The following is a 27,819-nucleotide window of genomic DNA, read 5'->3' on the forward strand; positions in this document are numbered from 1 at the left end:
TCTCATTAATGCAATTATCTAACCAACCAATCACATGGCAGTTGCTTCAATGCATTTAGGGGTGTGGTCCTGGTCAAGACAATCTCCTGAACTCCAAACTGAATGTCTGAATGGGAAAGAAAGGTGATTTAAGCAATTTTGAGCGTGGAATGGTTGTTGGTGCCAGACGGGCCGGTCTGAGTATTTCACAATCTGTTCAGTTACTGGGATTTTCACGCTCAACCATTTCTAGGGTTTACAAAGAATGGTGTGAAAAGGGAAAAACATCCAGTATGCGGCAGTCCTGTGGGCGAAAATGCCTTGTTGATGCTAGAGGTCAGAGGAGAATGGGCCGACTGATTCAAGCTGATAGAAGAGCAACTTTGACTGAAATAACCACTTGTTACAACCGAGGTATGCAGCAAAGCATTTGTGAAGCCACAACACGTACAACCTTGAGGCGGATGGGCTACAACAGCAGAAGACCCCACCGGGTACCACTCATCTCCACTACAAATAGGAAAAAGAGGCTACAATTTGCACAAGCTCACCAAAATTGGACAGTTGAAGACTGGAAAAATGTTGCCTGGTCTGATGAGTCTCGATTTCTGTTGAGACATTCAGATGGTAGAGTCAGAATTTGGCGTAAACAGAATGAGAACATGGATCCATCATGCCTTGTTACCACTGTGCAGGCTGGTGGTGGTGGTGTAATGGTGTGGGGGATGTTTTCTTGGCACACTTTAGGCCCCTTAGTGCCAATTGGGCATCGTTTAAATGCCACGGCCTACCTGAGCATTGTTTCTGACCATGTCCATCCCTTTATGACCACCATGTACCCATCCTCTGATGGCTACTTCCAGCAGGATAATGCACCATGTCACAAAGGTCAAATCATTGGTTTCTTGAACATGACAATGAGTTCACTGTACTAAACTGGCCCCCACAGTCACCAGATCTCAACCCAATAGAGCATCTTTGGGATGTGGTGGAACGGGAGCTTCGTGCCCTGGATGTGCATCCCACAAATCTCCATCAACTGCAAGATGCTATTCTATCAATATGGGCCAACATTTCTAAAGAATGCTTTCAGCACCTTGTTGAATCAATGCCACGTAGAATTAAGGCAGTTCTGAAGGCGAAAGGGGGTCAAACACAGTATTAGTATGGTGTTCCTAATAATCCTTTAGGTGAGTGTATATATATATATATATTACATTTAGAATTTATTTTTATGTTTAAAATACATATATACTCGCACAAATGATGACGATAATAATATCAATACATATTCGCTATTTAGTATTATTGTTGCACATGGAACCGTATTCTTTTGGGACGTGCTTGTCTGAATATAATGTCGTCTCTACACGTTCAGCTCTTCCTAATATCTCTGAACAGAAACGTGTGTTTATTAGGCTGTTTACAATCATGTGAAGCACAAAGAATAAAACAAAAGTCCTGTCCACTCAGGCTGTGTCCACAGTCGCTGCTCCTCCATCAGACGGATCACAGCGGCCTGGTTACAGGAGCAGCTCTGGAGCCGAGGCATCTCTTTCAAATGGCTAAACACGGACTGCTGTGCCGTTTAACGTGAACAGGAAAACTTCTAACCGTTTAAACTACACACAGATACATACTACATTCTGACGATGAGCCATTTTTGTGTGTTTCGGTTTTAAATGAGTAATCTGGGCCCGTGAGCAGGCAGTGTGGCCCCTGGGGTCCAGAACTGGAAACCACCCGACCCGGCGGAGTCCGCAGCCCTGTTGCTGGCGGTGTTTCTCGTCCACCGGCGCTCAATTCAAATAAGCTGTCTGGCCTGATTAACCTACGGATTAACATAATTTGTGGCCTCTGATGGCAGGCGTCTCTCAACCCTGCCCGGGGCTGGGACCCTGGAATTTACACTAATTGGACCAATTATTTGCTTAATTAATTTAATCAGAACTCAGCTCTGGAGATGCTGGGGAGAGAGCCCCACCTAGTGGCGGTGCAGGGCAGTGCAGGCAGAGCTGAGAGGGACAGGCTCCCGGGCTGAAGTGTCTTCTGCTTTTAAGCTGCAGCTGGCACTGCTCTTAAAGATTCAATTAATCTCCTTATTTTAGTCATTAGGATGATCTGCGGAGGAGTGGAAAACAAGAGGTCACAGCGGGACTCGACCTGGAGTGACCCGTCCCAGAGAGGGACAGAGAGAGATGAACGAGTGAAAGGTGTGGGAGGAAATGAGAGGCCGGAGTCGCGGCAGCAGAAGGATGAGTCTGTTTAGTCAAGAGCCCGTCACACAGAACACAACCCCGCGCCCCAGAACAAAACCAGCGCACGTCCTGTTTGTTTTCTTCAATAAATACTTTTTAAAAGGTTTACAGAGACAACATGACAGATAAAACACAGACAGACAGAGCCGAGTACAGCAGGACCACTGAAGGCCAGTAATTAATAACGGAACACAACAGAAGAGGATATTGATGGTTAAGACTATAATTATACAAGGTAAACATAGTTATAATAATAATGTTTTTGGTTAAAAGTGCACATCGAATCGTTACCTCCCTGGGTGTCTGTGCTTCTATAGCGGAGTCGCACACTGCCTCCTGAACCCCCCCACGGCAAAATATTAATACTGTATACGTGTTTGGATGTACCGATAAATATCCAATATTATATATATTGTTCCCCCCTTTCTGCGTTCTTTCCTGCTACATTTGCACTTTATACTTTTTAGACTCTTTCAGAAAATCTGTAAAAACTGCCCCACCCCCCCAAAAAAAAAAAATATATATATATATATAATACACACATATATGTAACACTTATAATTATATATAATATCATCTCCTCAGTACCACAGAGCTGCAGCTTGATGTGACACAAACAGTCGCAGCAGGAGATTGTGGCTGCTCACTGAGACCATGTTGAATGGGCCTCTTAGACTCTACGGGACCCCATGGACTGTTTCTTGGGGACCCCCTGGATGGAGTGGGAGCCAACGGGACCAGCGCACTGTGGCAGCGGGAGAGAGAGAGAGAGAGTGTGTCTCACTGTGCACTCACAGCACCAGCTCAGATCTGAATCGCCATCCCAGCCGCCCCTCTGAGCGCCCTGCTACCCCCCCGCTGCGCCAAAACACCGCCCGCCGCTGCAGGGGGTTTTAAATTCTCTGAAGCTCAGAGAAGGAATACATTGCATCTCTCTCTCCCTGTCTCTCGCTCCGTGTTTGCAGGGCGCTGGGCTGTGTCGGGGCTGTCTCCCCTCACACACGGACGCTGGGGGCAGCAGGGTGTGCTTTCTCTTCTCTCTTTTATTATTATTAATATGATTATTTTTATTTCTTGGCAGACGCCCTTATCCTTTCATTTTGTATCGTTTCAGGCTCAACACGTGTCGCGCCCATGTCTTTCTAGAGCAGAACTGCACTACTCCAGAGCAGCACACACACACACGCGTGGGCGCCTCCAGTAGCAGGGCAGCAGTGAGTGGACACAACGGGCTCCACTGCAGCGCCCCCTGCAGGACAGCACCGGAGCCGAGAGCCAGCGTTTCTGAGGTTATTACAGCTGAGGAAATGTTCTAGTCCTCCGATCAGGAGCCTGGACCCCCGTCGCCTGCAGATCTGAGTTCTCCCAGCAGCCCTTGCTCTCGGGGTCGGGGGGGCCTGTCCAGGTGACGAGCGCAGTGCAGCTGTGACGCTCCCGTCCCCCTCGGTGTCGGCGTCCCACAGCACACAGCCCCGGTCCTGCCATCACTGCTTCACACCCCAGTCTGCGCCGATTGGTACCCGTCTGTACCAGTCTGACTGGGGTACAGTGGAAGTGCCGGGGGACCCACCCTGCAGCCAGGGCTGTGTGACTGTCCCCTCCTACTACTACTGTCCTGTCCTATACTGTACCGAACTGAGGGGGACGATCAGAGTGGACTGGACTGGACGGAACCACTGGACTGCATACCACACTGTACTATACTATACTGTATTGTTTCTTTACAACATTGTACTGCACTGTACTACACTGTCCACCGGTCCACACTGCACTGCGTTACAGTGAAATAACAGATTTTACTGCACAGACCTCCCTGTCCTGTATGACTCAACTGTGCTGCCTTTAACACACTGGGTTGACACACAGGGCGTCAGTGCGCTGGGAGAGGACTGCATAGGGGACTGCTCTGCTCTCTGTTTCTCACCCTACTGTCACTAACGCACTCCTCTCCTGCTCGTCTCCTCTGCCCCAGTTCCCCCGGCCTTCTCTCCTTCTCTCTCCCTCCCTCTCTTCTCTCTTGCCCTCCAACGCTCCAACTCTGTTTTCTCCTCCTCTCTCTCTCAGCGTGTGTCCTCTCTGCAGGCCTCAGCGCTGCTCAGACGCGCCCGTTCCCCTGCGGGCCGCTCCAGCCCGGGCGCTGGGCGGCGTGGAGGGTGGAGTAGGGGGCGGAGTGTGGCACGCTGTGCTGGGTGGGGTGGGGGTCGCCCTGCTGGCTGTTGTGCTGGCCGGGGGGCGCTGGCTCGGGAGGAGGGCCCAGGCCGCACGCCTGGAAGGCCAGAGTCAGCTGCCGAAGGGAGTCCAGAGCCTCGGTCTTCGCACTGTGCAGCAGATCACACTGACCCTGGGGGGGAGAGAGGGAGGGAGAGAGAGACAGAGAGAGAGAGAGAGATTACCATACAGAAACGATAGACCATCATCAATTACAATTAAAATAATAACAATAAGGATAAGGATAATAATAACAACAATAACAATTATAAATAAATTCATGAATACATACATACATCAAATTAAAACAGAAGGCAGAGATCAAATTCACAGCAGATACAGATGTACTATCAAACAAGACAAACTTAACATGACCAGATACAGTGGATCGAATATCATACACCCTCAAATAAAATAAAATAAAATATAAAACATGTTTATATAACCAATCATGACAACAAAAGAGGCGATGAACACGACTGTTTGTGTTTTGTTTTCCAATGGAGTCCCGCAGGCCGGTGTCTCTCTCTGTCCCGCAGGCCGGTGTCTCTCTCTGTCCCGCAGGCCGGTGTCTCTCTCTGTCCCGCAGGCCGGTGTCTCTCTCTGTCCCGCAGGCCGGTGTCTCACTCTGCAGCTCTCGGGGGCACACTGAGCTCAGGGGTTTGCTTTGTGAATTGTATAAAGCAGGTCTCTCTGATCTGTGCATGTTGAGGGCAGGACAGCAGGACGTGCGCTCTGTGTCCAGCTCCCCCGTCACACTGGCTGCGTTTTCCAGATTTCTCCATTTCGGATTGGTATTTATTTTTTTTGTTTTGGGGGTATTTATTTGTTTGAATAGTTCCCAGAAAGAGTGTTGATCAGTGGCGTCTTCGATCTCTGTCAGTCTGTCCTGTTTCTTGTAGAGCCGCAGGGCCTGGCAGGAGCGGAGCCGAGCCCCCTGGCTGTCGGGCTCTGTGTTCGGTGTTGGGAGATGTCTCTGGTGTTTCCTAGCAGTCTCACACTCCTGGTCAAACCACTGTTCTTTTTCACTTTTGGCCGATTTTTTATTGTTTTTTAATTGTTTTAATGTTTGATTTGAAAGCCAGTCTTTCAAATATTTAATTCTGAGTTTATTCCGTTTTGGTTTATGTGATAGTGAGAAGATTGATATCTGTCTGGCGTGTTTTCAATCTCGTCACTATTCAGGGCTCTTGTGTAGTTCTCTGTGCTGGGCTCTGACCGTCTGTAACTGGGGGGCAGGGAGACCAGTTTTGTGGGAAGTTTGGCTCTGATTTGTGGCTGCGCTGATGTTTCTAGGTAGAGTGTTATTTGGCTGTGGTCTGACAGTGGAGATTGTTGTCTGACTATAAACGCATTGATGGCTTGTGGCTCCAGGTCAGTGATGGCATAGTCCACCACACTGCTGCCCAGGGCTGAGCAGTATGTGAATCTCCTGCGCTGACAATATACAGACCCAGGCCTTCACAGATGCGCACTACCTGCCTCCCGCTCTTGTCTACCACAAGTATTTTTAAGGAGCTCATATTACTGTATCTCTTTCTCTCTCTCTCTCTCTCTCTCACCTTCAGGACGGTGATGTTCCAGGCGAAGCTCTCCACAGCTTTGCTCAGCTTGTGTCCCTTCAGCCCCTCCTTCTCGCCCAGGCTCTGCAGCTGCTCATGAAACACCATCCCTGCAGAGAGAGAGAGAGAGAGAGAGACAGAGAGAGGGACAGTGAGACGTTGAGGGAGAGAAACAGAATAAAATCATCCTACACTCTTACACTCCTACGCTTTTTCTTTGCATTTCTAATGTCTGCGTGTGTCTGTTTGTGTGTCAGAGTCCCTACAAATATAACAAGAGATCGTGTGAAAATCATATTCTGAGGCATTAGCTTTATCCCACCAGCAGGGGGCAGTGCAGCCCCTTCAGAGAGCCCCTGCCACACACCGACCCTGACCGTTCATCTGACTGTCTGCCCCCCCGCCCCACTCACCGTCTCTCTGCACCTGTGCGATCCTCTCCTGCACTGCGTCTGCGTTCTCGATCAGCTGCTTGTGCTCCGCAATCACCTGGAAAACACGCACACGCACACGCACAGCCGTTACTTTGCCGTCATCAACCTGTTGATTTGTATAGTGCCCTTCCCTCAGTGCACACTCAGTGCGGTACTGTCACTTTTACTACACTGTATCATACGGCACTGTTACTATTCTGTATATTGTTCTCTCTGACCCTTCTCTTTCTCAGTCTATCTCTCCAACTCTCTCCCTCCATCTCCCTCCTTCCTCTCTCCCCCTCTCACAGTGCTGATATCTCGCTCTCTTCCTCCCTCCCTCTCTCTCTCTCTCTCCTCACGTTGCTGTGATGTGAGGCAGCTGCTCCACTCTGCTCTGGGGGGTGAACCCTCTCCACCGCTGGCTCAGAGTCAAACCACAGACACAGTTATTTTTAACGCCAGTGTCTGTGAGCCGCGCGGGGCGCCGTGCCAGGGGGGGACTGAGGGGCCGAAGGTTAATGACCAGCGGCGCGATTATCCGGAGTCTCTCCCGGCCCCGCTGGTCATGGCCGAGTCCTGTACGGGGGGCTGCGGTGGTCACTGCGCCACACCGGGGTCTCAGTCTGCGTCTCACGGCCCCTCACACTCAGAGCACAGTTCTGCACCAACACCAGGGGACCCAGAGGTAATTAATGCCCACCCAGGGGTACGTGGTGACGGCGCGGGGGGTTTACCGTGTTATAAGCGGTGAGCAGTTTGCGTGTGGAGTCGGACAGGCCGGCCCCCGGCTCCAGGCACGGGTACCCCTCCCTCAGCACCAGGCTGGCGCAGGATGGGCCCTCAGGGGACTGCAGCCGCGGGGCCAGACTCTGGATGCACTGCTTCAGGCTGGCCACCGGGGGGAGCCCACACAGCTCCTTGAAAGACACTGAGGCACTCTGCGCACATACAGATACACAGTCACACACACAGACAATCACACACACACACGCACACGCACACAGACAAACATGCAGACACACAGACAAACACGCACAGTCACACACACAGTTACACACAGAAACACACACACAGACACAGTCACACAGGCAGGCGAGAACAGAGGGATGAAGAAAGAGTGAGAGACAGTCATTCCCATCGTGCAGTACAGTATAGTGTAGTGTAGTGTGTTGAACAGTGCAGTGTAATGTACTATGGTGTAGAGTAGTGTAGTGTAGTGTAGTGTAGTGTGGTGTAGTACAGTTTGGTACAGTGTAGAAAAGTGTGGTGCAGTATTGCGCAGGTCAGCGTCACGTGACGCCCCTCTGACCTGTGTGTTGTCGCGAAGGTCGGCGGCCTCCCTCAGTGGGGCCCCAGCAGGGCGGAAGGCGTCGTCCAGGGGCCGGAGGCCGGTGTGGCGCAGCGTGACGAACTCTCGGCCCCGGCGTACCCGGCGCACGGACAGCCCCCGGCGCGACGCCCGTCCCCCCCCGCCCTGCGTGCTCAGCGCCACGTGCACCAGCAGGGCGGCGTGGGGCAGCGGCTCGCCGGCGGCGGACAGCAGCGGCACACAGCGGTAGCCGGGCTGCAGGCACTCCACCGCCACGCTGTACTGGCCGATGAAGTCGTCACCAATGTGCTCGTCGTCCAGAACAAGGAAGCGCAGCAGGGCGAGCTCGGGCAGGTTCACCTGGGGACACGGGACACGCCTGTGAGCAACACACACACACAGATAAACACACACACACACACTCTGACCCCGCTCTGACCTGGAACTCGAAGGTCTCGTCAATGAGGGGGCAGTCCTCATGGGGGATGGTCCGTGTCCGCTGCTCCAAGCAGTCAGCCGGGACGCCGTGCAGCTCCAGCACCACGTAGGGGTCAATGACCTCACCCTTGGCGCCGCCACCCGGCGGCTTAGGGAAGCTGTGGCCGCTGATGACCCGGACCCGCAGCGTGTGGGGCGGCACGCCAGGCACGCAGCCCTGGGAGTTGGCGCTGAAGTAGGACACCTCGTCGCGCAGCAAGGCAGGGCGCAGCACGAAGCCGCAGCCGCCGTTCTGGGCGAAGCGGGCCGCCTGCAAGTCCATCATAGCGCCGGGCGACTGCAGGTTCATGGCCACCAGCTGGCAGCCGCAGCGCCAGTAGTCCTGCGGGTTGGGGTTGCTGGAGTCCAGCCGCACCGGGCCTGGCCGCACACGCGTCAGCTGCCGCTTAGTGAAGCCCACCAGCTCCCCCGGCGCCTCGCTGGCCAGCCGGCCCGCCTCGCCCTCCCCCAGCGAGCACAGCGCCCACCGGTCCGGGGGTGCCACGCCGGGGGAGCCGGGCCGGCACTGCCGATAGTAGCTGCGGCTGCCCTGGCGCTCGATGGCCACCAGGGCGGACAGCTCCTGGCGCAGACGCAGGGGCTGTGGCGCGGGAGGGGGCGGCACCACCAGCACCATGCCCAGCTCCTCCTCGCCCTGCAGCGTGAGGCGCCGGCCCGCCAGCATCCCCCCACCCCCGCCCTCCTCGTCCTCATCCGACACCTCGCCCTCGGAGCTGGGGTCGTCCGGCGGCAGCCGCCTCCCCACCAGCAGCACCCGCCCGCGCAGCTGCTCCGGAGAGGGCAGAGCACCCCCCGCGCCTCCCGACTCCGCCGGCGTGAAGAGCCGTGCCCCAAACACGCGGCGCAGGTGCTGGGTGAGTGTGCGCTGCTGGGGGGGCGAGCAGCGCTGGCACAGGTACAGCAGCAGGGGGAAGGGCGAGGCCAGGAAGGCGTACTTGTTGATGACCTCCAGCGCGCTCCGCAGGGCCACGGGGGGTGCTGGGGCCGGGGGGGAGCCCGGGTCGCGGCCCGGAGACGAGTGGGAGCCCCCCCTGCCCTGCTCGTGCCGGCCCCCCAGCACGGGCTCCCCCTCCGGGCCGTCGCTGGCGCTCAGCTCCAGGCAGCGGCAGCCCAGCCTCAGCGCTCGCACCAGGCCGCCGAGGTCCACCGCGCCACGCACCTGGTCCTCCAGCAGGTAGCTGCGGTGCGAGGCGCTGATGTAGTAGTGCTGCAGCGGCTGGCTCATGTCCTGGCACACGCGCCGGTGCTCGGGGTCGAACACGTGGCACTCGGGCGACAGCAGGTAGCGCGCAAAGCCGTCCACGCCCAGCAGCCCGGCGTCCCTGCCTGGGGCGGACGGCTCGAAGCGGCGGATGATGTCCAGGCAGGCCTCAGCCGTGAGGCCCGCCTGGCCCTGCTCCGTCTCCAGGAAGAGGCGCAGGTCCTGCGCGCTCAGAACCTCGCGCTCCTTGGACAGCTGCGCCAGCAGGAAGTAGACGTGCGGTGGCGTGCAGAGCTCACAGAACGCCTCCTGGAACTCCTCCAGCGTCACGCGGGACGTCAGCTTCTCCTTACTGCGCTGCATCTCCTTGAAGCGCAGACGCACCTGGGACAGGGAGAGGAGAGGAGAGGAGGTCAATAGAAGACAGACGGACACGAGAGAGAGAGAGAGAGAGAGAGAGAGAGAGAGAGAGAGAGGAAAGGCTTCAGACCCCGTGTTGATGACACACATCTCCCCCCCAGACAGATGGCTGTTTCCCCTCCCCCTCTCTTGTTTGTGCATGTTAGTGTGAGAGTGTGTGTTGTGTGTTGTGTGTTGTGTGTTGCGTGTTGCGTGTTGCATGCCCCTACCTTGGCCTCCCTGACCCCGGGGCAGAGACAGCACACGGTAGCCACAGCAATGTCCTCAGGCACGTGGCCGTACCCATACTCGTCCACCGCCCGGAACTCGGCAGCCAGCCAGGCGGCTCTCTGCGCGCTGCCAGGGCTCTCCTCGCGGCCATCTGCCCCCCTGCCGGCACAGCCGACACCGCCCCCAAAGCAGCCTCCCCCTGCGCCGCCCCCGCCCACCAGCCCCGGGTGGGCCAGCAGGTAGCGCAGCCCGGTGACCCAGATGTTGGCCACGTCGGGGGACAGCGCCACCAGGTCCAGCGACTGGTAGTCCTCGCCGTGGATGAGCGAGAAGGCCGCCTCCTCCGTCAGCGCGTCCGCCTGGCCGTGGTGCCGGAAGGTGTCGGTGCTCTTGCCCGTGCGGACCTCGCGGATGCTGCCCACCTCCAGCCGGGCCTTCTCCGGGTCCTTCTTGGATGGCTCCCAGCGCAGGCAGCCCAGCTCCGGGTCCAGGGTGTAGAAGCGGCTGTAGACGCGCGCCCCGGGCCGCACCTTCTTCAGCTCACAGCCGCCCTGCATGAAGGCCAGGCAGTCGGCCGCGCTGCTCACCTTCTTCTCTGAGGCCAGGCTGCTGAACGATACGGTCTTCTTGCGGCCCCCCACCGCCTTCTGGGCTGAGGGGTCCTGAGAGAGAGGGGACAGAGGGAGAGGGGAGGGTGAGATTGTGTCTGTTGCACACCGCTACTGTCAACCCAGAACTCTGATTTGTTTATCTATTGCTTGAACAACAACAACAACAACAACAACAACAGGGCGAGTCAAAAAGTGTCCAGCTCTGTGCGGCTGGTGTTGGGGGGTGCTGTGTCCCTCCCTGAGAGCACTGTCTCTCCCTCAACACTGTGTACCTCCCTCGGCACACTGTCCCTCCCTCGGCACATTCCTTCCCTAGACACAGTGTCCCTCCCTCAGCACAGCGCCCCTCCCTCGGCACATTCCCTCCCTCAGCACAGCGCCCCTCCCTCGGCACAATGTCCCTCCCTCAACACAGTGTCCCTCCCTCAACACAGTGTCCCTCTCTCGGCACAATGTCCCACCCTCAACACTGTGTACCTCCCTCAGCAGTGTCCTTCCCTCGGCACAGTCCTTCCCTCGGCACAGTGTCCCTCCCATGACACAGTGTCCCTCTCTCGGCACATTCCCCCCCTTGGCACAGTGTCTCTCCCTCAACACTGTGTACCTCCCTTGGAACAGTGTCCCTCCCTCGGCACCGTCCCTCCCTCAGCGCTTGGACACTTGGGTTCAACTCAAGTTGAGGTTAGCTGATGTCGGGCCAACTCTGCAGACAGACACCGCCCCCACCACCGGCCAGGCGCGACTCCTGACTTTTGTTGTGAAACCAAGGCAACGGCTGGAGACCCCAGAACGAACCTCTTCCTGCAGCGGCTTAACACAGCATCCATCATCATACTGCACTAATGCCTCCGTCTGCCTGCACCGATACTTATTTATTTATTTCCTGGCTATTATTATTACTATTATAACAATTATTATTATCATCATTCTGAAGGAGCTGACTTGGTAGAGACTGGATGCACTGGAGTCTGGGCCAGGTGGCTTCAGGATCCCAGTCCATCCTGATCAATTAAGCCCTGCTGGGAGCTCATTAAGGAAGAGCTAATTGGCTCTCTGGGAGCAGGGGCGGCCAGCTGCCTGGACTGGACTGCTTTGCTCTATACTGAAGTGGACTGGACCAGACTGCAGCAGAGGACAGTTCTGCCCCTCCCCAGTGCCAGCACCACCTCCCTGCTCGCCCCTCCCAGGCCCGGTTGCATGTTCCGGCTGGGCCCCGCCTCGGATCAGCGCCGCGCTCTCGCATTGAGTAGCTTAAGGGCCGTCATCCATCTGCAGGTTTAATACGGGTGATGAGATTAGCACCGTCAATGTGGAGCAATACCGGGATTAAGTGCACTAATAAATAGATTGGGCTGCTCTGGGCTGCCTGTGTAATTACACTGTCTCTGAGGGGCGGTCTGTGCCAGGGAGAGGGAGAGAGGGAGAGAAGGACAAAAGGAGAGAGGGAGAGAGAAAGGGAGGGAGGGAGCACGGTCAGACAGGGTGGCACAGATACATTTTCAGACAGACACACACACACACACACACACACACACAGGAGAGGAGAGGAGAGGAGATAGGGGGAGAGAGATAGCGGGAGAGAGAATAAGGGAGAGAGGGAGATGGGGGAGAGGGAGAGGAGGACAGAAGGAGAGAGGGAGAGGGAAAGGGAGTGAGGGAGCATGGCCAGACAGGGTAGCACAGACATTTTCAGACACACACACACACACACACACAGGAGAGGAGAGGAGGGATGGAGAGGGGGAGAAAGGGAGGGTATAGATGATAGAGGATGGAGATAGATAGGGGAGAAAAGGAGGGATTAGGGGAGTGGGGGAGATAAGAGGGAGGAGAGCTGTATTGATGCCTTCAGTAAGAACATAAAAGGTAACAGTGAATGCATGGCTGAGTGCCTGGCGCACAGTGTGCCTGGAGATGTGGGTCAGAGCGGAGCCGAGCAGAGCGCCCTCCCCCTCTCACACCGAACACTCCCCCTCTCACTCTCCTTCACTCACACTCCCTCCCTCTCTCACACAAAACTCACTCTCTCCCACGCTCTCCCTCTCTCACACAGACACACACTGCACACACTATCACTATTCAGATTCATATTCAAAACTAGCTTTATTGGCACAAGTGTTGCCAAAGCGTTTACAGACACAGTCACGTTTACAGACACAGTACTGTACCGTGTTACACTAGAACACTACACACTAGGTACACTGCTACACTACACAATTACACACTGCATACACTACACTGCACTATACTATTTCACACGACACTATTACACAATTGCACACAATGTGCTTCTCTCCCTCTTTCCTCCCTCGCTCCACGGCCTCACAACAGGGAGAGACGGGGGGGTGCAGAGAGAGCCAGGGAGTTACAGCTGAGTGACTGACACAGAGAGAGAGAGAGAGAGAGAGAGAGAGAGAGAGAGAGGGTGGGAGAGGGAGAGGGAGAGGGAGAGGGAGGTGTTATGATGCCGCTGGACAGACACAGTGACAGGATTTGTTTTGTGTCTTTAATAAAATACAAAAGAAAAATAATTGTTACATAATTTTGTTATGTAACACACACATACATACGCACAAACACATACACATGCATGCACACATAAATATGCACAAACACATACACACATACACACACACACGCACACACACACACACACGCACAAACACATACACACACACACAGAGACTCTTCCCGCTGACTCTCAGAGAGATGACAGAGATGACCTGACTGAGCAGCTCAACACACTGCAGCCTGCAGAGTACACACTGATACACACACTGACACACTCACACACACAAGCACACGCACACACTCGGACACATGCTCACACACAGTGCAGAGTGTAGTGGGGGGTCCAGCGGCGCTGCCTGTCGGGGGGGGTCACAGGATGTTCACTCTGAGAGGCTGATCAACGTGGGAACAGGGAACAGCAGGCGGACACTGTTTATATTCCCACACTACGCTGCTACACAGCACACACACTGCACACAGCACACACACAGCACACAACACAACACACAGCACACAACACAACACACAGCACACACAGCACACACAGCACACAACACACAGTACACACACAGCATACACACAGCACACACACAGCACACACACAACACACACAGCACACAGTACAAACACAGAGCACACAGCACACATAACACACACAGCACACAACACACAGTATACAGCATATAACACAGCACACAGTACAGACACAGCACACCACACAACATACAGTACACACACAGCACACACACAACACACACAGCACACAGTACAAACACAGAGCACACAGCACACATAACACACACACATAACACACACAGCACACAGTATACAGCATATAACACAGCACACAGTACAGACACAGCACACCACACAACATACAACACACAGAGCACAGCACACAACATACAACATACAGTACGCAGTACACAGCACACAGTACACACACACCACATAACACACAGTACACCGTACACAGCACACAGCACACATCATACAACACACAGCACACAGCACACAGCACAGACACAGCGCACCACACACAGCACACACACAGTACACAGCATACGTATTTGTATGGAGACAGAATCTGTGATGCTTGTTTGTGTAACTGAAGAGAGAGAGAGAGAGAGAGAGAGAGAGAGAGAGAGAGAGAGAGAGAAGGGGAGGGCAGGGCCTACAATTAGCGCCCGCTGCCCTGTCATACGTGGGCGAATGTTGTGCGGGCGTGTGCATGTCTCACAGTGGCTCGGCAGCGGCTCCTGCTCATGTTAACCGGGGAGAGTTAACATCCCAACACGGACACTGAACACCGCGTTCAGGCCCGTGTCTGAAGGAGGGAGCAGGAAGGAGGAGTCCGTATCAGTAAGCAGGTGTTTGGAGTGTTCTGACCGTGCATTTTAACATTCCCAGCACGCCTTTAGCAACTTCTCACACCTGTATTTATTACCCAGATCTGAGCGGGCCGTCTGCAGTGATGAGACATGTCCTTAACATCCCTCCCCTCCCGTTCCCTGCGGCGGGATTGTACAGGAACAGCAAATCTCACCCCAGACACTCCTTTGAGCTGTTGAGAGTCATAGCCCAAATGTCAACGAGTTCCTTGTGTTCGTGTTGCTCTCTGCGTTTGCGTCCGTAAGCGCCACACAGTCGAAAAAACAGTGTTTGGCTAAAGCGCCACTAGATTCATGTAGCGTACAGGCAACTATACAGCCCTGGACAGAATTACAGGAAGTGTTGGCATCGCTTCAGTGAGGGCTTCAGTGGATTGCTATACGACACCTTCTCACCTTTATCATCTGACTCCAGGACAGAGATGTTGAAAGGCACAGATCAGGGGATGGGTATAAAACCTATCAAAGACCTTGAATATCCCTTGGAGCACGGTCAAGATGAATATTAAGAAGTGGAAGGGGTTGTGGCACCACCAAGACCCTGCCTAGATCAGGTCATCCCTCCAAACTGTATGACCGAGCACAAAGGAGACTGAACAGAGAGGCGACCAAGAGGCCAGTGGCAACTATGCAAGAGCTGCAGGCTTTTATGGCCAAGACTGGTCAAAGTGTACTTGGGACATTGTTGTCACACGCACTCCACAAACCTGGCCTGTATGGTTCTCATGAAAGCCCACGTTGAGTCTTGTTTGATGTATGCAAAACAAACACTCAGGGGATTCTGTGGCACATGTGGCAAAAAGCTTTGGTGGTCCTTAAGAAACTACAACGGGACTTCTGTTTGGCACAAACCCAACACAGCGCGTCACCCAAAGAACACCATCCCTACTGTAAAGCATGGTGATGCAGCATCGTGCTATGGGGGTGTTTCTCATCGGCATGGACTAGGGCACTTGTCAGGATAGAATGGAAACTGAATGGAGCGAAGGACATTTTCTTTGTAGAAAACCTGCTGTCCTCTGCAAGATAACTGACAATGACCCAAAGCACACTGCCAAAACTACACCGAGAGGCTAAGGAACCATAAGGTAAATGTCCCTGAGTGGCCCAGTCAGAGCCCCGACCTCAATCCAACTGGAAATTCGTGGCACGACTTGAAGATTGCTGTCCATCAACCCTCCCCAAGGAACTAGACAGAGCTTGAACAGTTTTGTAAAAAATTGTCAAATATTGCCAAATCCAGGTGTGGTAAAGAACGATCCCAACAGACTGTTAACTTCAGTTTTGTATTTGTTTTCTGTATTTTTCCCACAATTAAAACTTTCCCCCATTAACAGTGCGGAGTCTGGGGTGTAGATAAGTGGAAACAAGTCCTCATTTAAATGCATGAGACTCTGAGGCACCGACACAACAAAATGCGAAAAAACTGTCTATAGGCACTGGAGAGAGAGAGAGAGAGAGAGAGAGAGAGAGAGAGAGAGATAAGCAGTGTGCTCATGTTTATTGTGTTAGAAATTCATCACGAAATATGGGATTGTGAAATGGGTGACTGCAACACCACTCACCAGCCATGTCAAAGATGTGATGTAGATACCATTACCGAAATGCACTCCAAAATGAGAAACTTCAAAACAAACTAGAACTTAAATCAGCAGAAGAGACTCCGTACATGACGATCTACTACTAGATACGTGTGTCATGGTCATATGCAGATCAATATCAGAGATAGTGTGCAAAGGAAGTAGAAGTGCTGTGTAATTTAGGTTAGAGGTCGTGTAATCAGGAATAGTGTGTTTAGGTAAGCATGCTTGTAGCTGTAGTATCACAGCAGGTATGTGCATGTCAGCTACTATAAGTGTATGTAAGTATTATTAACATACTGATCATACAATGGAAATGGCCATCAAGAATGATTCAGCAAAATGTCTTTACATCAGAACCCATTTATAATATGCAAAACGAGCCCCATAAGGATAAGACAGGTTGCGGTGGAGGACAGAGCAGGCGTGTCACATGACGGAGAGTAGCGACACATGGCCCTGACACGGTGCAAAATAACACATCACTTCCCCTCGAGATTGCCAAAGTGTGCGGTGCACTCGGCTGTCTTCCTTTTATGGTTTTGTAACGTGTCAACTCACAGCCCTACTGTACAGCTGCAGAGAGGGGGAGGGAGAGAGGGGAGAGGGAGAGAGAGAGAGAGGGAGATGGGGAGGGAGAGAGGAGGAGAGAGAGAGAGCGTGAGAGGGAGAGAGGGGGAGGGAGAGTGAGAAGGAGGGAGAGGGAGAGGGGAGGGAGAGGGAGAAGAGGAGAGGGAGGGAGGGAAGAGGGGGAGGGGGAGCGATGGAGAGGGAGGGAGAGAGAGGGGGAGGGAGGGGCGCTGCAGTGACACACATTCAAAACAGCAGTCGGATTTGCATTGATATCAATCAGCCCTGCTTCCTGCTCCTGCTTCCCCCTCCATTAAATTCAAAGAGCTCTCTCTCTCTCTCCCTCTCTCTCTCTCCCTCTCTGTCTGTCTCCCTTTCTCTCTCTCTCTCTCCTCCCCATCTCTCTGTCTCACTGACTCTCTCTCTCCTTCACATCCTCTCTAACCTCTTCCTCTCTCCGTCTGAATTCTCAGTGTGATTGATCCGTTCGTTTACTTATCTCCAGCTGTAATTCCGCTTGTGATTTGATTAGGAGGTCTTGTCCGATAAGGTAACTTTGTAACAAATGAAAAAAAAAGGTCTGTAACCTTCTCTCTATCTCTGTCGCTCATCTCCCTGTCTGGCTCCCCTCTCTGTCATTCATTCTCTCTCGCTCTCTCTATCTACCCCTCCACCTCTCTCTCTATTCTTATTAGTATTATTTATTGGCAGATGTTCTTATCCAAGGTGACTTACAGTATTACATTACAGAAGTCACACAAATCATCAGAAAGTACGAATCGCAGAACAACAGTCCAGCGGTACAGTGAATATAAAACACAAAGCACACATCCTAGTTCAAGGAGGCGACAAGTACGGACATGCAGTGAAGTCCTAGATAAGAGCTAAAGGGAGGTGGGTGGTGTTGGAGAGTCACAGTGAACAACAGGAGATAAGTGAGTGTGTGTGTGTGTGTGTGTGTGTGTATTCATGTATTTATCGGTGTGTGTGTGTGTGTGTGTGTGTATTCATGTATTTATCGGTGTGTGTGTGTGTGTGTGTGTGTGTGTGTGTGTGTGTGTGTGTGTGTGTGTATTCATGTATTTATCGGTGTGTGTGTGTGTGTGTGTGTGAATGTGTGCGCACGTGTAGGTCTTCTGAGCACAGGGTTGTGGTTTCAACCTCAGGGTAAAAATCCCTCAGTGACAGGTAATTGTACATTAAAATGAATCTGATAGATTGTAACATTTATAAGCCGCCCTGGATACGGGCATCTGATAAGAATTATAATAATAGTGTGTGTTCATGTGTGGGCGTGGGCATGAGCACTGCCAGTGAGAACGTGTGGATATCTCGCTGTCCACCTTCTCTCTTTCTATGTCTCTCTCTCATATATATATATGTCATTTTATGTTGTTTATATACTGCCATAAACACTCACTCACCCACACTGCCAGACGCGCACACAGCCACTCTCTCTGCCCTCCCTGTTTCTGCACTCCTTCATTTCTCCCTCTCTTCACTGTCCTCTCTCTCTCTCTCTCTCTGTGATGGATGGGCAGACAGACCCCCCCTCCCCACCCCCAACAATACGCCACTCAGCCTAATCTGCTCAACAGGTACACAACGCTTACTGCACTCATCTCTCTCACTCCCATTCTCTCTCTCTCGCTACTAGTCATATTAATGTCTGATAAACAGTGGTGGGTGATGCCAGTGTGGAGATTAGAGCTGCCAGGTGTGTCTCAGAGCGTGTGTGTGTGTTCCTGTATAAATACTTAGCGAAGATTAATCCCCCTTCCACACACATACACACACACAGATAGACAGATACACACACACAGACACAGAGCCAGGCACTAAGCTGAACACCCTCGAGCAGATTTGTGTATTAAGCTGTCACTGCCGACACCTTCCCCCAGGCTGAGCTGACACTCTCCTCGGCAAAAGGACTCGCAGGACAGAAATAACCGCTGCGCAGCCCCCCCCCCCCCCCACACACACACACACACACACAGACCTGTACCTGCACACACACACACACAAACACATCCACACAGACCTGTCTCCGCACATGCACACATCCACATAGACCTGCACACGCACACACACACATCCACACAGACCTGTACCCGCACACACACACATCCACACAGACCTGCACGTGCACACACACATCCATACAGACCTGCACGTGCACACACACACACAAACACATCCATACAGATCTGTACCCGCACACGCACACACACACATCCACACAGACCTGCACCCCCACACAAACACACACACATGCACACAGATCCTGCACACGCACATATCCACACAGACCTGTACCCACACACGCACACACACACATCCACACAGACCTGAACCCACACACCGTCCGGGCCACACAGCACCGGGCGGCCAAGCTGCAACCACAGCGCACCTGGAGGCTATTTCGGTGCTCTGCGGAGTCACATGATGGGATCCAGCAAGAAGTGATCAAAACTCCAGGAAAAAGGTTATTTTGCGTATCATAAATGTTCATTTCGTGGGGCATCACGCCCCACACACACACACACACACACACACACACACACACACACACACACACACAAACACACTCACGCACACACACACTTCCTCACACACACACTCACACTCCCACAATCTCAACTCTCTAACACTCACACACACAGCACACAGCACATACACCTGCACACTCACACGCAGAGCCCAGCTGTAGGACACAATCAATAGGAAGCAATAATTGAATCTGGGTGCTGAGCGCACTGTGGGGGGGGAGATCTCGCAAAGACAAACAGCTCGATGAGCACAGACTTTATTAGGTCATTAAATTGTTTTTTTCCCTGGACGTGTTCGGTCCTTGTTTCGTCCTCGCCGGCCTGTTGTTGTCTGTATGTGTTTGTATGATTTACGAGCGACTCGTTAGGGGTGTAATGGGCCGTGTCTGATGCCAGGGCTGTAGTCGGCCGCGCAGTCCCTTAACTGCTATCGAACCGAGTGACATTTGCACAGGGGGTTTGATTACCGGGTGACTGTTTGTTGGTGGTCAATAGTCTGGCTGCGCCTGCGCCTGTGCCTGACCCAGCTGCGCAGACCGGCATCCACGATGGGAGAGGAAGACACAGGGGAGAGGGTGAGAGGGAGACAGGGAGCGAGAGAGAGAAGGAGGCAGAGGAAGAGAAGAGGGAGGATGTCTATGTGCTGAACAGTCGCTAATTAGCGTTATTTGCTCGCTCGTTTGCATATGAATGGTGAGCGCGTGCGTCAGCTCTCCGCAGGAGCGCTGTGTGCCATCTCCCCATCCCTCCGCTTCCCCCCCTTCTCTCTCTCTCCCTCTTTCTCTTTCTCTCTCTCTCTCAATTCCCGCTCATCTCGATTGAAACTCACGTCAGAGACTGAGAATGCAGGAGGGTTTTTTCCTCTTTCCTCTTCTCTCTTCCCTTCTCCCCCTCTCACTCACTCTCTTCCTTCTCCCTATTTACCCTTTATTCCTGTCTTTCTGTCACACACATTGACACACTCACTCTTTTCTGCTCTCAATCTCGCTGTCTCCCTTCTCTCTTTCTATGTCTCTCTCTCACCACCCTTCCTCTCCCCCTCCACCTCTCAAACCTCTTCTCCATCTCTTACCTCCCTCTCCTCCTCTCCTCCTCTCCATCCCTCTCCCTCCATTTACATTTCAGTTCTTACTCGCCCTGGTATTGCCATCGCTTTCACCATTTTCTTTTCCCTCTCTCCATCTCAGAACCTCTCTAGGCCCTCTACATTTCCCTCTCTTCCTGGTGCATCTGTCTATCTGTCTGTCTCTCTCTTCCCCCTCTCATCTCAAACCAGTGGACCCACATCTCTCCCACCAAGCCCCCACCTCTACCCTCTCAAATTCAGTTTAGAGGTGTTTAAATCGACAGAACTGTATAGGGACTAGCGCTCTCTCTGTATATAGGCTGTGTATATTATATCTATATTTGTATATATACAGTGAGGGAAAAAAGTATTTGATCCCCTGCTGATTTTGTACGTTTGCCCACTGACAAAGAAATGATCAGTCTATCATTTTAATGGTAGGTGTATTTTAACAGTGAGAGACAGAATAACAACAAAAAAATCCAGAAAAACGCATTTCAAAAAAGTTATAACTTGATTTGCATGTTAATGAGGGAAATAAGTATTTGATCCCCTATCAATCAGCAAGATTTCTGGCTCCCAGGTGTCTTTTATACAGGTAACGAGCTGAGACTCTCTTAAAGGGAGTGCTCCTAATCTCAGCTCGTTACCTGTATAAAAGACACCTGTCCACAGACGCAATCAATCAATCAGATTCCAAACTCTCCACCATGGCCAAGACCAAAGAGCTGTCCAAGGATGTCAGGGACAAGACTGTAGACCTACACAAGGCTGGAATGGGCTACAAGACCATCGCCAAGCAGCTTGGTGAGAAGGTGACACAAAATAACTGTCAGTCTCCCTCGGTCTGGGGCTCCATACAAGATCTCACCTCGTGGAGTTTCAATGATCATGAGAACGGTGAGGAATCAGCCCAGAACTAAACAGGAGGATCTTGTTAATGATCTCAAGGCAGCTGGGACCATATTCACCAAGAAAACAATTGGTAACACACTACGCCGTGAAGGACTGAAATCCTGCAGCGCCCGCAAGGTCCCCCTGCTCAAGAAAGCACACGTACAGGCCCGTCTGAAGTTTGCCAACATCTGAATGATTCAGAGGAGAACTGGGTGAAAGTGTTGTGGTCAGATGAGACCAAAATCGAGCTCTTTGGCATCAACTCAACTCGCCGTGTTTGGAGGAGGAGGAATGACCCCAAGAACACCATCCCCACCGTCAAACATGGAGGTGGAAACATTATGCTTTGGGGGTGTTTTTCTGCTAAGGGGACAGGACAACTGCACCGCATCAAAGGGACGATGGACGGGGCCATGTACCGTCAAATCTTGGGTGAGAACCTCCTTCCCTCAGCCAGGGCATTGAGAATGGGTCGTGGATGGGTATTCCAGCATGACAATGACCCAAAACACACAGCCAAGGCAACAAAGGAGTGGCTCAAGAAGAAGCACATTAAGGTCCTGGAGTGGCCTAGCCAGTCTCCAGACCTTAATCCCATAGAAAATCTGTGGAGGGAGCTGAAGGTTCGAGTTGCCAAACGTCAGCCTCGAAACCTTAATGACTTGGAGAGGATCTGCAAAGAGGAGTGGGACAAAATCCCTCCTGAGATGTGTGCAAACCTGGTGGCCAACTACAAGAAACGTCTGACCTCTGTGATTGCCAACAAGGGTTTTGCCACCAAGTACTAAGTCGAAGGGGTAACATACTTATTTCCCTCATTAACATGCAAATCAATTTATAACTTTTTTGAAATGCGTTTTTCTGGATTTTGTTGTTGTTATTCTGTCTCTCACTGTTAAAATACACCTACCATTAAAATTATAGACTGATCATTTCTTTGTCAGTGGGCAAACGTACAAAATCAGCAGGGGATCAGATACTTTTTTCCCTCACTGTATCTCCCTCCTTCTCCCTCTCCCTCTCCTCCTCCCTCAACACTATTCCTCCTCTTTCAGGTTGTTTTGTTTTGCTCTTGCTGATCCAGAAGCACAGAGAGAGACCTGTAAACTGGATTCGTATTTAGTGACAGAACAAAATGAGACAGACCGACAAAGACCAAAATCCTCCTCTCCTCCTCCTCCTCCTCCTCTTTCACCCCCTTGCTCCTTCCCTCCCTCTTTTCAGGTCAACCAAAGCCCTGCAGGGTGATTATAGTCACCATAGTTCACTGGGATATCTCTCTCTCTCGCTCTGTTCCCGACTTTCACTCTCTCTTCCTGTCTTGCTCTCTCTCTCTCTCTCTCTCTCACACACTCGTTTCCTCTCTCTCAAAGAAGTCAAAAAGTCTCTTTCACTCTCTCTCTCTGCTTGTTTTGTCTCTCTCTCTAATTATGAATGCTACCTCCCTCCCTCTCTCTCGCTCCCTAATTTATTCCTCTCTCTCTCTCTCTCTCTCTCCTGCCTCTGTGTTTAAAGCGGGGACAGAGTGGCAGAGACGAGAGAGAATCCGAAATGTATCGAGGTCTATTTATCAAGGAGATACGTATCCCCTTTGCCCGATGGGGTCAGAGGTCAGTGTCACTGGACTCACTGTAATCTCCAGGAAATACCTGCTGATCACATGATCTCTCAACCCAACAGCCTCGCCCTAACCAGGGGAGACAGGGGGAATAGAGGAAGAGTTAAGAGGGAGAGAGAGAGAGGTGTAAAGTAGTGTAGCGCTCTCAGCAGCGTTGTGTCCTGCTTGGGTTCGTCCTGGCCTGGAGCCCCCCCCACCCACAGGCGCCGCTGGGCCTCGGTGGGCTGTGTGTGGGGGGGACCGTTGGGCGAGTGTTGCCAGCGCAGTAACCAGACAATAGGACTGACACCACAGGCAAATATTTACAGCAGGAAGAGTTATGAACCGCGTCTGATAAACAAGCACTCTTCCCTGCGTCTCTCCCTCTCTGTCTCCCTTCTCTCCCTCGCTCTCTCTCTCTCTCTCTCTGCCCTGTGCCGAGCCCTGCTCCTAATCTGCTGAGAGCCAGAGTAGCGCAGCTCAGGGGGAGCAAAGGCGATTACTCAGATAATACTGTTACAGGGGGCTTACAGACAGACAGCCCCGCCAGCCGCCTTTTCTTGCCCGCCTGCGTGCCGTACGTGGAGACTGCGTGTGCTGAGCGGGGACACTGCGTGTGCCGTGCGGGGATCCTTCGTGTGCAGGGAGATTGGGTGTGCTTGGCAGGGAGACTGCGTGTGTGGGGACACTACATGTGCTGTGTGGGGAGATTCTGTGTGCTGTGCGGGGACATTGCTTGTGTTGTGCGGGGACACTGCGTGAGCTGTGCGGGGACACTGCGTGTGCTGTGTGTGTGTGTGTGTGTCACTATGAGTGTGTGCAGCAGTGCATGCATGTGTGTGTATATTAATGTATGGCTAACGGTGAGTCTATTAGTTTGTGTATGTGTGCGCATGAGTGTAACTGTGTAAACATGAGTGTGTAACGTAGTACATTTGTGTGTGTCTGTGTGAGCGTGAGAGCAGCAGTGTGTGTGTTGTGTGCGTGTATCAGTGTATCAGTGTGTGACTCAACATGTTGTTTTGAGTCTCGTATCTTAAGTATCCGATCTCTGGGACATCTGGGATCAACTTAAACCTTTGAAGAACAGAGACGTTTCCGAGACCCAGGTACCGCTGCCCCCGCAAGACTGGCTCAGTGACACGGGCACATGCGATGCCATGACGCCCCAGTATGTGTACCGGTGAAACAGTGATGTAATGGGAGTCTGGCACCAAACACCGCATTCCACCTCCAGCAGCCTGTCCCTCTCTCCCTGTCTCCCTCCCTCTCCCTCTCCCTCTCTCTCTCTCTCTTAATCTACCTCTCCCTCTGTCCGTCTCTCTCTCCTTCACTCCCTCTCACACCCTCTCTCTACTTCTTCCTCCCTCTCCCTCCTTCACTCCCTCTCTCTCCCTCTCTCTACCTCTCCCTTTGTCTGTGCCTCTCTCCTTCTCTCCCTCTCTCTCCCTCTCCTTCTCATTCTTTCTCCTGCACTCCCTCCCTCTCTCCTCTCTCTGTGTGACTCTCAGAGCTACACTTCCTCACTCCCCCCGTTGCCAGGCCCAGGGGGACCCACTGTGTCCACGAGTACAATTTCATAAATGTACACACACACACCCTGCTGCACAAACTGCAACAAAAACACACACACACGCCTGAAGCACACACTCCTACTCACACTGCTGCACACACACAGACACACATGCACACTGAGAGAGCTCCCAGTTCAGGCCACTGGTGCCAGTGTCTGCGTGGCACTGGCCCTCACCATCCCCCCGGTGCGGACCGCACACAAGGGCAAACAGACGCACTATTGTCGCTGGTTTTGGCGCCACCCCAGAAACACACAAACACCTAAACAAACAGATCGGCGAGGAGGCCAGCACACACTGTCCTGCCGGGGGACAGGACAGCACGGGACAGGACAGTCATCTCAGAGTATAGAACTGGGACGAACAGAACAGTACAGTACAGCACAGCCCAGAATGGATCAGCGCCGTTCAGCACAGAGAGACAGAGACAGACACACACACACTGTTTGTGCTCATCAGTTGTCGCTTGGCGTTGTGTGCCAGGAAGGGGCTGGTCTTTGCTCAGCAGCTGGTGATGTTGCAGCCGTGTGAGAGAGAGGCTGCCACTGCCCTGCCATGATAGCACCCCCCCCCGCCTTCTCCAATCTGAAGAACAGGAATCCGCTCTCAAGAAAATTAATCAACCCTCTCAGCTGAACTAACAATTGCCCCTAATCAGCCCTGCTGCGCTCGGCCCAGCTAGCAAAACAGCTTTTTTATAAAGCACAGTCTGAACAATCTGGGAGGGGGTTGCAACACACTGCTGAACTCACTGCCCAGCTAGTCCTGTCAGTCGCTCCGTGTGTCAGTCACTTAGTGTGTCAGTCGCTCAGTGTGTCAGTCAGTCAGTGAGTCAGTGAATCAGTGTTCAGTCTGATCTGATCGTTAACAGGCCGATATGGTGGCTTCCCATCACACATAGGCACACACATAAGCACAGGCACACACACACACACACATATGCATACATATTCACACTTGCACACACATACATGCACAAACACATGCAATGCACACACACACATGCACACAAAGACGCACACACTCATACACACATACATGCAAATACAAGCACACGCACACATGCACACACATACACACACAAACACACACACACTTAAACACACATGCACATGCATGCAAACACACTCATACATACACACACACAAACATGCACACACTTACACACATACACGGATGCACACACACATGCACACACATGTCCACTGCACCACTGCCAATTGGCAGTTTTCGGTGCAGGGAACCCAGAATCGGGCTGGTGCTGCGTGCCACCATAGCCCCCACACTGGGCACACAGCTGCAGGCTGCGCGGGTGCGTTGGCACGGCTCCTGTGCCAGGGGCTCCACAGAGCGTCTCTGAGAGGGAGCTGGGCGGCACAGCTGATTGGCTCCAGAGACGCCACCGAGTTCTCTGTCACACGTTCATGTGGAGAGGAGGTGGTGTGAGCAGCATGTGTGAATGTGTGCGTTTATATCTGTGTGTGAGTCAGTGTGTGTGTGTGTGTGTGTGAGAGTCTGTGCGTGAGTCTGAGTCAGTGTGTGTGTGAGTGTTTATGTCTGTGTGCGTGTGCATGTGTGTGTGAGTGAGTGTGTGTATGCTTGCGAGTGTGTGTACAAACATGCATTCCTCCGCACACCAATCATTTGGCAAACAGATTTCTAACACCACACTGTCCTTCTCTCTCTCAGTTCATTTCAATTCACTTCACACAAGGTGCCTTATTAGTATAACACAGAAACATGATACATTCAAACAAAACCACAGCTCAGACTCACACGCACTCACACACCTGTGCTGTATTTTATTGTATCCACTTTTTTGTTTGCATTTGTTTATAAATATATATATATGTATGATGATGTATTTACTGCTTGTTAGGGGATGATTTCTGGATTTGTGTTTTGGCTTACTTTCCGTGTCAGTCCGTCTGTTTGCTGGTTTGCAATTTCAGTCCCTCATTGTCGGCCCCAGCACGGAGAGGCGCGATGAATAATGCAGCAGCGCTCCGGGGCTCACGGCGCCTCCGCCCGGTGCCGGCTGCCCGCAGGAGCACCAACCCAATTACTTAATTACTGAGGGAGCGGGGCGATACATTACAGCCCCGGGGAGAGAGAGCTCGTATAGGTGGACAGAGAAACACACATGAACACGTGGATGTTATTAGGTTGACTGAATCAAAGGTCCTCCTCCAGTCGCAAGCAACAGGTCTGTGGGGGTGTAGTGTGTGTGTGCTCGGTGGTCCACAGCAGGTCGATGCAGGAGCCTTAACCTGCGAGTCAGGACCGACAACCCACCCCGGCCGCTTCTCCTACCTTGATGATGCTGCTGCGCCGGGGGGCAGCCCTCACCGCCTCGATCAGCGTGGCCTCGGGGTCCCCACCGCCGGGGACAATGACACCTCTGCGCCGCCCGGCCCTGAGCCCCGGAGGCTGCTCCCGGTGGCCCTCGCCGCACAGCCCGTCGGCACACGGCTCCCGACCTGACATCGCACAGCACCCCGCTGGGGGAGGCAGAGAGGAGCAGACCTGGTGATGATGATGATGATGATGATGGAGGAGGATAACTGCTTAATGACAGAGGTCTTTCAGAGGCGACATGACTCCAGAGCGGGTACTGGTGGAAGTTTTCTTGTCTGTCTTTTTAAGGGGTAATTAAAATGGCAAAGTCTTCCGCTATTCCTCCACTGTGTGCCCGGCAGCGTGGGGCAGGGTGCAGATGTGCACATCAGTCCAGTGGCCACGGGTCCGACAGCTCACATATCTGCCTCACTGCGCTGCCCAGTCCTCCACAGTCACTCCCAGTTCTTCCACTGTTCCCAGCACTCAAAGTTTCAGACGAACAGGGCGCTCGCAGGGAAAGTTACATCGCGCCGCAGAAGGAGCGTCCGCCGCGTCTCAAGTGTGAAAACAAAGCAACAAGTCTTTCCGCTTCGCCGTTCAGGCACCCCGGCGAGGGTGTGGGGTGTTCAGCTGCGATGGATGCAGGTCGCTTCCCCTTCTCTTTCTGTCCTTCCTTCCTTCCTTCCTTCCTTCCTGCCTTCCTCTGTCCCTCGGCGATGGCTCCCTTCCTCCAGCGCAGCCCCTGGGATGCCGCAGCGACTCCCCGACTGCCGCTCCGAGCAGGAATGAGGAACATCTCTGACAGCGGCCCCGCCCCCCGCCCCGCCCACACGCTCGATCGAAGCCTCCTCCGCCCAATCAGACGCCGAGGCGAGCGCGGCGCATTCTGAGGGCGGCCTATCGGGGCAGGCTGGTGGGCGGGGCGTCTGGTCGCCAAAGGTTCTGGAATGTCTCACGTTCTGGACGCGTTCCAGCTGTTCCAGAGGCGGGGGATCACAGAGCCGGATCAGCGCGTCCCAGCGGCGGCCTGCCCGGCCAGGGAGGGAGCGAGAGGGGGGAGCCTGGCCCAGTG

General features: G+C 53.0%; 1 protein-coding gene across 1 annotated transcript; it reads right to left on the reverse strand.

Annotated features, from left to right (window-relative positions):
* Positions 1-2,225: 2,225 nt before the first annotated feature.
* Positions 2,226-27,545, reverse strand: plcl1 (phospholipase C like 1). The gene is made up of 8 exons (XM_066687829.1): positions 26,721-27,545; positions 10,061-10,723; positions 8,172-9,815; positions 7,733-8,092; positions 7,158-7,361; positions 6,421-6,496; positions 6,008-6,117; positions 2,226-4,578 (listed from the first exon to the last, which is right to left on the reverse strand). Exons 1-8 carry the CDS (start codon positions 26,892-26,894, stop codon positions 4,333-4,335), a joined length of 3,477 nt encoding a protein of 1,158 aa, XP_066543926.1. The 5' UTR covers positions 26,895-27,545; the 3' UTR covers positions 2,226-4,332.
* Between the last annotated feature and the right edge of the window lie 274 nt (positions 27,546-27,819).

This window comes from Amia ocellicauda, chromosome 16 (assembly GCF_036373705.1).
Source record: "Amia ocellicauda isolate fAmiCal2 chromosome 16, fAmiCal2.hap1, whole genome shotgun sequence".
NCBI classification, from domain to species: domain Eukaryota; kingdom Metazoa; phylum Chordata; class Actinopteri; order Amiiformes; family Amiidae; genus Amia; species Amia ocellicauda.